Here is an 11,619-nt window from a genome sequence, read left to right on the forward strand (position 1 = left end):
CGCACTGAGTCGCATCCAATTTTGGCTCCTTTGGGATGTCCTTCATATTGTGATCATTAGATATACATTAAAATGACGAGATTGAGTTCGACTAGATGACTGCTATGTTGTTCTCCCACTTGTAAGTGCCTGATGGGATTAACACGCCACTTTGCGGCCGAGGGCTTTGCCTGTTCATTAATGAAAAGAAATACACTCATATTCATAATTATTGATTAATGTATGCGATAAGTGAACATCAGGTTGAATACGTTACCTTTATCAAGATATCCCACACTTCATCCTCAACCTCGAAAATTTTCGTGCTTGGATTCCAAGCGAAACCACTATGTCCACTAAATAGATCATGGATCTCACACCATCTGTCCTTAAGGCTTTTCTGTCTGTTCTTCACATTATTTTTTGTAATCCCTACCAATCCCCTCTGATGTAAGGATTTAACGATGTTTGTGTAACCCTGCGTCATCCAACTACCATCAATGCAGTTACCCATAGATGCCTCATCGATCATGGCATTCAGTAGTCAGAAATCCATGTTGGTAGTCCATTTTTTGTCTTCACAGACACCTGCAAATAACTCTGAAGCAATACCCTTCCCGTGATCTATGATAAAACCTAATAAAAAAGGTTAAACTTTTGCAATAACATAAATAGTTTTATACGTAAATATTAATAAAGGTGGAATGTCAACATTAAACCATGAAATTGTTCTTACAACAATATAAATATAAGTTCAGGGATGTTACATAAAATTAATTATTACAATAACCTATCCACATTTCATTCGCTATAGTATTCTTAATTTGTGACCCGAGCCTATAGTCTTCCTCACGCGTTTGCGAGTGTGACGCATCTATATCTCCTTGCATCAACTCACGGTCAACTTCTTTCAACAAAGAGTCATCATTATCCACCCCGCGAAGAAAGTTATGAAGAATACAACATGCTAAAACAATATCGGTCATAGTGTCCACAAAGTAATGAGACTCTGTTTCGCTAGCGATAATTGGAAATCGCTTTTTTAGGACACCAAATGTTCTTTCGATAACATTTCTTAGTGAGGAATGACGATGATTAAACAACTCACGAACATTTTGTGGATCTCTTCGGGAATACTTTTTTAGATGGTATCGAACTCTGCGATATGGAGTTATAACTTGGGCTTTGAGCATAAAATCTGCATCTCCAAGGTAATATTTGCCTACAACCATCCATTAATAATTATTGCTTATAAGTCATGTGACCAAATGAATATTTATTGCACTTGAAAACACGTTCAACTAACCTTCCAGAATGACCAATGGATCCTCTCGTACAAACGCATCCTTCAATATCCTGAAATCGGAGGTTGTTTCTTCCCATCCGACAAGAACAAATGTGAATTTCATGTCAAAATCACAAGCAACAATTACGTTTTGCATGGGCCAGTCTTTTCTTCAACGAAAACGAGGAGCATCAGCTTGGGGGACTTTAACACGGACGTGAGTGCCATCTATGGCACCCAAACAATCCTAATACACAACAACTTCACATTTATAAATAACTTGCATTACATACAACATAAATTAAATATTTAACTATTTTTCTCATATTCATACCTTAAAGTATGGAAAAAATCAATTGTTCTTTAAGATATGAGGTTCAACCTCAGTCCCAGCTGGTTGAATTAAGAACTCTCCATGCAACATCAATATTGTCTTCAAAACATTATGAAAGTGATGAGACATTGTTTCCCTGGACCTATGAAAGAAGAACAAAACACTTCGATTCTTGACATTATGACCAATGATGTGTAAAAATTTAGCTACTTGTTCTTCAACTGTAGATCGGAATGCATCTTTAACCATTCTCGTTCCTCTTATTCGTTGACATAAATTAATAAATGCTTTCAGACTCATGCGAATAATGTCGCGACATCTTTCAGTTATGGACCAAGTACGACATCAATTCTTGTCGACGACGCTCTTTTTGTGGAATAAACTCCGATATAGCATTATTTGTCTTGGTTAACACACACAACACATTCAATCCATATCCAATCATGCAAAGGATTATCATTGCTGCTACTTGTGTTCACAATTTGAGTTGCTCTTGTATTTGTGAAAGTGTGAAATCAACATCAACTACATCGAGATTCATATCATTCGTGCTAGACATCTCGACATTTTCGAAATACATATACCAAATGATTATCGTTATCCATGGTTACAAATCCTTGACAATCATATAAGTTTAATTATTAGGTCTAAAAAACCACATTTTAGAAAAATAATAGTACTAAAAGAAATTTATTTATTTTTAAATAAAATATTATATATAAACTCTGGAAAATGGTATAGTTATAGTTGTATTACAAATTCAAAATAATATTTATAAAGTTTTTTACTTGATTTTAGAAAAAATAAATATACTATCGAAGTATTTTAAAATATTTAAATATTTTGTATAGTTATAATTATTTTATAAATTCAAAATAATAATGTTTATAAAATTCTTTTACTTGATTTTAGAAAAAAAAATATTATATGTAGACTATGTATTTTAAAATATTTAAATATTCTGTATACTTATAATTATTTTAAAAATTCAGAATAATATTTATAAAATTCTTTTACTTGATTTTAGAAAAAATAAAATATTATATGTAGACTATCTATAAAGTAATATTTTAAAATATTTAAATATTCTATATACTTGTAATTATTTTATAAATTCAAAATAATACTTATGAGTTCTTTTAGTTGATTTTGGAAAAAATTAAATATTATACGTAAACAATCTATAAAGTAGTATTTTAGATATTTAAATATTTTGTATACTTATAATTATTTTAGACCCGGTTCAAAATAATATTTATAAAGTTTTTTCCTTGATGTTAGAAAAAGTCAAATATTTAAATATTTTGTATACTTATAATTGTTTTATAAATATAAAATAATATTTATAAAGCTTTTTTACTTTATTTTTAGAAAAAAATTAAATATTATACATAAACTCTATGTATTAAATATCAGAAAAATTTAAATATTAATAAGTTTTTTTTTAACTAGCAAATTAAAGTATAACTCATTCAAAATTTCTTTAATGCTCATTAATGTGTTTAAGCGAAAGAACTTGGAAAATCAAAAGACAACAACGTACATCTATTAACATGAATAAAAAAAATAAAACAAATAAGTAAACATTATAAATTCCTTCTCCTCTAGATTTCATTCTCCAATTCCAAATCCATTATCTATGAAATTTATCTGCAGAAACGTAGAGAACAACATGCCGGAACCACCAATGACCACCGCGAACCACAACCATCCATCGAGTACCACCAACGGAACCACCACCCACCACCACTACCAGCGAAACTGTCCACCGTCCAACGACCACCAACAACACCACCACTAACGAAACCCCACCACACCTTGCACCTCTGATAACCGCACACCTCCAACGCTTGCAAACCTCTAACAACCGCGCACCTCCGACCACTTCTAAGGTACTCCCTCAACTCAAAACAAATAACTCACCTCCTTTCCTCTTCCATATTTATCATCCCTCTCATATTTATTCATCACCCACCGAACATTGTACGAATCTGTGTTTATGCAGATGGAATCTCATGCGTGAGAATCTCATGTGGAGGAAATATCTGCAACTGCATGGCACGGGCTGCTATGGCACATAGGGTAGTAGGTGATGTGTAACATGGTAAAACCAAATACTTTCTGACCAAATCTTCTCAACCTAACATAGAACCCTTTTTCACTTTCTTCGCTTTTCCTCTCCCTCTAATACCCACAAACACCCAAATACAAATGTGATGTTTCCTTCCTTTTCAATTCGGGTGAACAGTAATCACCTGGCACAGGCTAAGTTATAAAAATATATTTGTATTTATTATTTTATGATTTTACTTTTAGTATTTTAAGAATGATTATTTATGCACGTTATGGGTGATGTCTTGGTTGGCTTATACAACAATTGAGAAACATAGAAAAGAAAAGGTTAATTTTGAACTTCTGTAAACATTAAGAATACAATAATATATAATTGAAATTATTCAGCTTAACTTAAATCAAATAAACTCATATTTACTTAAACTGATATTAATTAAAGTAAATAAATTAAATTAAATTAAATTCAATTTCATCATTCAAGATCATCTAATAAAATATTAATTAAAATAAATAAATTAAACTAAATTCAATTCAATTTCATCATTCAAGATCATCTAATAAAGACAATGACATTTCATAATAAAATCGATCTAATAGAGATAAAAATGTTTTACAGTATATAAGTGGATACAAATATATTTTTATAAATTTTGGTTAGACTTAAAATTTATTTTTTAATATTTAATCAAAATTATTTAGAATTTATTTTAACAATAATTTGTTGGATTTATATCTGAGACCGTTTATATAACTGTTATTAAACCAGTTGGCAATCTTGTATAAAAAATATATTATTGATAATTTTATAAAGTTAAGTTAAACTTATAATTTAATTCTTAATAAAAAAAATTAAAACTTATGATGATGAAATTAGATTACAAAATTAAATTTGACATGTGTAGTATCTAAAGTTAAAGGCTACAGTAAGTATCATTTATACTTTTAGGACCAAGAAATGATTGATCAACAAGTTCTCAATATGGACTTGAGCAATCCTTTTGCTGAACTCATACACTTGAGCTTACATAGCCAAATTTATTCAGAATCACACAGGGAAGTACTTGTGTTCTTATTCTTATTACTGGTTAAGTGGTGCAATTATTTGCCAAAGGGCGTTTGGTTACTACATTCCAAGTTGGCACCATGTGAGAGTCCCAGAATGTCACAAAAGCTTTTATAAAACCCGATCCTGTTATCTGAGCTTGAAGTGGGAACATTCCCACATTCAACTTTACCATTGATGATGTTGGTAATTACACCATAACCTGGAACTCTGTTAGCTGCCATGTCAGTAGCAGATGGTGTCCACGCATTAGTGATCACTTGGTGGCATGAAGGTTTATTATCCTGTGGTGTCATCCAAAACCATATAGCTGTCTTGAATGATATCACTGCATTGTGGGCTACCAAGTCTGGATTGTTTATCAGGTCCAATTTTAAGGCATTTCCAGCTAGATCATAGTTGTAGTTGCTATTTGTCAAACACAAAAAATCAATAACGAACAAACACAGTAGACTCACCATCACAAAAACAAAGTTTTTGAAATAATAATGTGAGGAATATCTATGTATGCACTTACTGTGTCAGTTGAATTGGCCCTCGACCATAGTATGATTTTCCTGCGGGACATGGTGCTTTCCCATCACAGTACCTGTTGGATTTATCTCTTTCTGTTACAAAGCAATAACCCCATGCATATGGTCCATCTGGTGAAGTTGGTGATCCTCCTGTCGCACCCAAAATGAGTTGAGTTGGAGATACATCCATTATAAATAAAGACATTTGATGGTGTTCTACCAAGAATCATGCTAATTCGCAAATTAAATAGATTAAATTTATTAAAAAAGATAAAGTTTGATTAAAAAATGATTAGAACTACGCTGATCTTTACGCAATATCAAAGCTAATAAAAATAAATTAAATAAGAGGAGACTTATGGTAGAAAGAAGTGATTGTTTCAATTTTGAATTAGAAAATTAGATATAAAATTTATCTGATTTGAGCGTTGAAGTTTTTTTATAGGTATCCATACTCACACGTAGAAAGAACAACTAAAAGACTGAAAAGAAAGAAGACGGAAGAGACTTGATAGAAAATATTGAATCACAAATAAATTGTAAGAGCACATAATATATAAATAGAAATAGAAGTAAATCTCCCACTTTATAAGTCTGCGTCAAGTAAAATTTAAAGTGAACTTCTTAATAAGTTGATTAATTAATGAGACATGAACTAGTAGTTATATGAGTGATGAATATAACCTGTGGTCTCGTGAGAGGATTGGGCTAGGAAAGCTACAAGCTCCCTCTTGCGAGTGTCCAAATCACCTGTGTTGCCAAAAGCTCCAAAGGAACTTGCTGCTGTGAGAAAAGCATTGTAGGTGTAGAACCCTTTACCCTCACAAACTGGATCGTTTCGGTGTTTCAGCAATTGTTCAAATAAAGATTCGCTGATGATGCTGCCAACATCGTCTCCAACGACACTAGGAAACTCTGGTGAGGTTACCAGCAAAATAGAAACTAAGGCAAAGCAGAAGGTAGTGTCTAACTTCATAAGTGGTTTTGTTTTATGAGTTATGACTGAAAGTGTGTGTGTACTCGTAGTAGTAAGGTTTTTTTATATGGTGGCAATGCTCTGTTTCACGACATCATCTTGGAAAATAATATGTAGAGATAGATTTTGAGTCAATGGAGTTTGATTGGGTTTGTTGATGAAACTTGTTTCATGGGCTAAGTTAATTGATTTTTGGTCATGATTTCACACACATGTGGAAAGGAAACAAATTAAGGAATGGGTCAATGAGTTGTCCTTTTGGGAAAGGAAAGGGAGAGATTAATGATGGGAGTTCCGTGTAACTTTTTCTCCACCCAAATTCTAACCCATGCTTTACGTTCTCTCTCATCTCTAATTACACTGCAATCACTCTGTGCCAGAGGATTCTAGTATTTGAAGTGACGGACGAAAGCGTGAGCTGTAAAAAGAAATCCCTTCGTGAAAAGGCCTTCATGGTTTTAATGGCCCAAACAAACAAACATTTGGAAGTTAGAAACAAACAATGTGGGTTGGCTAATTCTCCCTCCCCCAACCAAATTAAGACTCACATCCAATTGTGTATGCGAAAATATTAAAATATTTTTAATGAAATTGAAATTAGGTTAAGTGAAATTTGCACCCAATCACAACACTCAACTCCCCTTCATTTTCGCAGGCAATGCAGCAGTCACCACCTCCTTCTTCATTTTCATTTTCGCACTCAACCCAGTAACCACTGTCGTTTTCCCATTCTTTCGTTCGCATTTCTCCTCTAAGGCAACAAAAGCTTCACTTGAACGAGCCCTTCAACAAACACGAACCTATGAGCAAAGGACGTCCATTGTCTGTGAGGGAGTTCGACAACGACAGAGAACGAAGTCACCGGAGAAGACAAAGTGAGTTTTAACATGCCCTGTGCGTTTCGGATACTTTTATGCGGAAGTGATTTTTTACTTCCAGATTTTCTTATAAGGAAGTGATTTATGTGATGCAGATGACTTCGTCCAGAAGATTGTATGTATACTTCTGCATCCCCATTACATAACACATTTAAATCTTCTGGATATGTACATTCGAAATGCAGAACCCTATTCCGGATGATGATATCCATAAGCCATACGGACATGGACGTCCGAAAACTTCAATTGCAAATGTTAAAGAAGACAATGGTAGAATGGGGTTTTAAAAAGTTCGTTGGGTGCAAGAAGCAATTGATTGGGTGCAGGAAGTAATTGCCAAATGGGTTCTGTATGTAAAGGGGGTTCATGCAGGGCATTTTTTTTCTGAGATTCTTTTTGCACCCCCATAAAAATGAAAAAAAAATCATTTTGATATTTTTACAAAGTATAATATGGAAGTGAAGTGTTTTCTTGATTGCACAAATCATAATTCATTTGGTTACTCGATTACATAATTTGAAATTCATTTTTTTTTTAAAATATTTCAAATTGTACAAGTTGGATGTCATGTGACCTTCTCCGTCGAAAAATGGACGAGTGGCGGATAGAAGTCACGAGAGAGATGACAGTGTCGTTGGCGATGAGCTCAATATTGGTGATAGTTTTATTCTTGATGGTGATACCACGAAAAAAGATAGCTAAAATGATGGAAGTCTTCTAGATTGTACAATCTAAAGGTAAAAATGACTTCTAGTTGAAAGCTTTTTTAAGGAAAAAATAATTTTAAATTGGTAGCCCATAAATCAAAAGTGATTTTGCATTGTACAATTTGGAAGTATTTTTTAAAGAAAAAATGACTTCAAAATTGTGAAATCCAAAAGCAAAAAACAATTTTAAATTGTATAATCTGAAAAACATTTTTAACTTATAGGTTTCACAATAAAAAAAGATATTTTTTTTATATTTATGTGGGTACAGAAAAAATATATGAATGTGGTGGAAGAAAAACGGGGATTAACTATTGTTCTTGCCGGTTGACTCAACCGCCGTTGACTTCAAAGGCAGATGGTGACTTCTTCTATTTCATGGTGGTTTATGCTCTCTCCTCGGGTGATCGAGAATGGCTCCGTTGAAACAGAGGGGGCCCTTCGACGATCAAGTTACTACTGTTGATTGCACTCCGACGATCAAGTTACTACTGGGCTAAGAAACAATAAGTATGTAAAGCAGTTTCAGTCTTAGAAACGACGTACCTTTTTAGGGTTCTTACCACTCTTTATATAGGTTGTATCTAGGTCAACTCCCTGCCCCACGAGAATCTTTCCTTAAGTGGAATTAGGGTTACTAGCGAGGTATCTTGTGACGCGTTGCACAAGCTTAGCACCGCCGATGCACATGACTTTCCTCTTTTGGAGTGCAAAATCTTAACAATATGGCCGCCAGGGTACCAACTCATCCACCAGCGCTGCAGGACCATCTGTTCTATAGGTGTCCTAAGTATTCACGTGCCATGCATGCGGTCTTTCCTTGGAAACCCTAACCCTTACGGGCCTTAACGCTTCCAAGGATTATTTTCTTGTGCTAGACCTGAACGTACTATACACACCACATGCATGAACCTTCCCCTGACTTAGGTCCTTCTTACGTCTGGATGATAACTCATTATTATTTCTGGGACCCACTCACGTGGCCCATTAATGCAACCGAACCACTGAGGTTCGATGTCAAAGTCTGACGTCGATGTCTAACTTGGCCTGGTATTCTCCCGTAACTTGTCCTGTTACTAACAGGGAGTCACTCTTTGCCAGCAAACTCTTAGCACCCATCTCTTTGACTAGCAACATTCCCGCGATCAAGGTCTCATACTCCGCTTGGTTGTTACTGGCCTTGAAGGCAAACCGTAGGGCCTGCTCGATCAACAACCCATCTGGTCCTTCCAGAATGACGTCAACCCCACTACCCTGTTGGTTGGAGGATTCATCTACGGAGAGGACCCATTTGAAACCTGCTTCCTCTTGGTGCGTGGCTACCGAGGAGAGCTCTACTACGAAGTCAGCAAAAACCTGGCCTTTGATAAGTCCTCTCGGTTTGTACTGTACATCGAACTCTGATAGCTCAACCGCCCAACGCACCATTCGACCTATCACATCAGGCTTCTGTAAGACCTTGCGAATGGGGGGGTTTGTCATTATTATTATGGTAAAACTCTAGAAGTAGTGGTGAAGCCTTCATGGTGAAAACACCACTGTCAGGGCTGCCTTTTCTATGGCCTGGTATCTCATCTCAGGCCCTTGCAAAACTTTGTTGACAAAATATATTAGCTTTTGCACATGGTCCTGCTCCTGGACGAGGACCGAGCTTATCGCCCGATCTGTGTTGGCGAAGTACAAGCGAAGCGGGGTACCTAACTGTGGCTTGCACAATACTGGTGGGCTGGCTAAGTATTCCTTCAACTTGAGAAACGACTCTTCGCATTCCTTGGTCCATACGAACCTATTGTTTCTCTTCAAACACTGAAAATAGGGATGCCATTTGTCCCCTCCTGCTGACACAAATTTGGACAAAGCGACCATCCGCCCTGTCAATTGTTGCACCTCTTTCACTGAGATCTAACTCCTCGTGATTATAATTGCAGCGCACTTCTCAGGATTTGCCTTTATCCCACGCTCAGTGAGTAGGAACCCTAAGAACTTGTCTGCCTCTACCCCAAACACACACTTTTCGGGGTTTAACTTCAATATGTACTTGGCGATTGTGGTGAATAGCTCCTCCAAATTAGCGATGTGCTGATCCTTCACCTGGGAGGTGACCACCATGTCATCCACATATGCCTGAACGTTTTGCCCTATCATGGGAGCGAGCACTCTATCCATCAACCTTTGATAGGTTGCACCTGCATTCTTGAGCCCAAAGGGCATCACCTTATAATAGTAACTAGAGAGCTCCGTCATGAACGCTGTTTTGCACTCGTCCCTGGGATGCATCCAGATTTGGTTATACCCAGAGAAAACATTCAGAAAACTAAGAAGCTTGCAGCCTGACGCGTTGTCCACCAAGACGTCGATACTGGGCAGTGGGTATGAGTCCTTCGGGCAAACTTTGTTCAAATTTGTGAAGTCGACACACATCCTCCACTTGCCATTGGCCTTTTTTACCTATACTACATTGCCCAACCACTCGGGATACTGGATCTCCCTAATGTGGTCAGCACCCAACAACTTCTTGGTCTCCTGCCTGATGATCGGCTCCTTTCCTCGTTAAACTTTCTTCTCCTCTGGCGCATTGGTCGAACCTGGGGGTCCATGGTGAGACAATGGCACAAGAAATCTGAGTCGATGCCTGGCATGTCTGAGGCAGTCCATGCCAAGGCATCCAGGTGTCGCGTTATCACCTTGACAATTTGGTCTTGTGCCTCTTGGCTCAGGGATCTGCCAAACTTGAACTTCCTTCCCCCAATATCCCTTTCCAGCACCTCCTCTGCTGTCTCAGGCCGATCTTCTTGGGTGACCTCTGCTCAGGTAACCCCTTCTCCCCCTAGAGGTTGGTTGGTTACGGTGCACACCCCTATCTTCGTCTTTAGGCTACTCTCATAGCACTTCTTTGTTGCCTTTTGGTCAGACTTGATTGTTATCACTGTTCCCTCAAGGGAGGGTAACTTCATCTTCATGTGCCTCGTCGAGGCCACTGCCCTCGTTCTGTTTAGGGCAGGTCTGCCCAGAAGGATGTTGTAAGCTGAAAGGGCGTTGACAACAAGGTACCTTATGTTAACTATGCGGGATGCGATGCCATTTGTGAAAGTGGTTCTTAGCTTTATGTGCCCTCGCACCTCCACCTAGTCCCCTGTGAAGCCATATAGGCAATCGTCATAAGACCTCAACTAATCGATCAACAACTACAACTTATTGAAGGTCGACCAGAACATCACGTCTGTCGAAGTTCCTTGATCGATGAGGATTCGATGCACCTTTCTTCCTGTTGTCACTACTGAGATCACCACGGGATCATTATCATGTGGAACCACATCTTGCAAATCGGCCTTCATGAAGATGAGGTCGGGTTCCAAGGACTGGTCGGGCTCTCCTGCTTCTACTGCCACCATATGCGGTACATCCTCCTCTTGAGAACCATCCAGAAATTGTGTTGATCTCTCCATTGACATGTATCTCATGTCCCTGATCACCCGCTGGGACTACTGTCATCGGGGTCCCTTGACTCTCTTGCAAGTACTCCTTAAGGAATCCATTCCTCACCAATTCGTCTAACTGGTACCCCAACGCCAAACAGTTGCGTAGGCTGTGGCCAAAGGCTTGGTGGAATTCGCACCAGGTGTCCTTGCTGAGCCCTAATATCTTGTCGGTCTTCGGGGGTGACTTTAACCTATCCACGACGTTGAGGATCGCGATCAGCTCCTTAAGGTCCATTCGAAAGTTGTGTGTGGTGGGGATGTTTTCCTTTGTACGTGCCCTGGTCTGAGGCTTCCTCGCTTCATATGGCGGCTGCTTTCCTAGTGCTTTCT

At 37.5% G+C, this 11,619-nt stretch overlaps 2 protein-coding genes across 2 annotated transcripts; both read right to left on the reverse strand.

The window, feature by feature from the left end:
* Positions 1–523: 523 nt before the first annotated feature.
* LOC137809240 (uncharacterized) lies at positions 524–1,421 on the reverse strand. The gene is made up of 3 exons (XM_068610374.1): positions 1,286–1,421; positions 770–1,201; positions 524–615 (listed from the first exon to the last, which is right to left on the reverse strand). The coding sequence occupies exons 1-3, from the start codon at positions 1,419–1,421 to the stop codon at positions 524–526; spliced, it is 660 nt and encodes a 219-aa protein (XP_068466475.1).
* Positions 1,422–4,577: 3,156 nt separating this feature from the next.
* LOC137811013 (endochitinase-like) lies at positions 4,578–6,381 on the reverse strand. The gene is made up of 3 exons (XM_068612560.1): positions 5,934–6,381; positions 5,252–5,399; positions 4,578–5,142 (listed from the first exon to the last, which is right to left on the reverse strand). Exons 1-3 carry the CDS (start codon positions 6,223–6,225, stop codon positions 4,770–4,772), a joined length of 813 nt encoding a protein of 270 aa, XP_068468661.1. The 5' UTR covers positions 6,226–6,381; the 3' UTR covers positions 4,578–4,769.
* Between the last annotated feature and the right edge of the window lie 5,238 nt (positions 6,382–11,619).

This window comes from Phaseolus vulgaris, chromosome 2 (genome assembly GCF_000499845.2).
Source record: "Phaseolus vulgaris cultivar G19833 chromosome 2, P. vulgaris v2.0, whole genome shotgun sequence".
NCBI lineage: Eukaryota > Viridiplantae > Streptophyta > Magnoliopsida > Fabales > Fabaceae > Phaseolus > Phaseolus vulgaris.

Coding starts and splice junctions, on each gene's coding strand:
- LOC137809240 (XM_068610374.1), bottom strand. CDS start 1,421: ATGCAAAACGTAATTGTTGCTTGTGATTTTGACATGAAATTCACATTT. Junction 1,202..1,285: donor TCCATTGGTCATTCTGGAAG/GTTAGTTGAACG, acceptor GGATGGTTGTAG/GCAAATATTACCTTGGAGAT. Junction 616..769: donor AGCGAATGAAATGTGGATAG/GTTATTGTAATA, acceptor CTTTTTTATTAG/GTTTTATCATAGATCACGGG.
- LOC137811013 (XM_068612560.1), bottom strand. CDS start 6,225: ATGAAGTTAGACACTACCTTCTGCTTTGCCTTAGTTTCTATTTTGCTG. Junction 5,400..5,933: donor ATCCTCTCACGAGACCACAG/GTTATATTCATC, acceptor TGGGTGCGACAG/GAGGATCACCAACTTCACCA. Junction 5,143..5,251: donor GGGCCAATTCAACTGACACA/GTAAGTGCATAC, acceptor TTTGACAAATAG/CAACTACAACTATGATCTAG.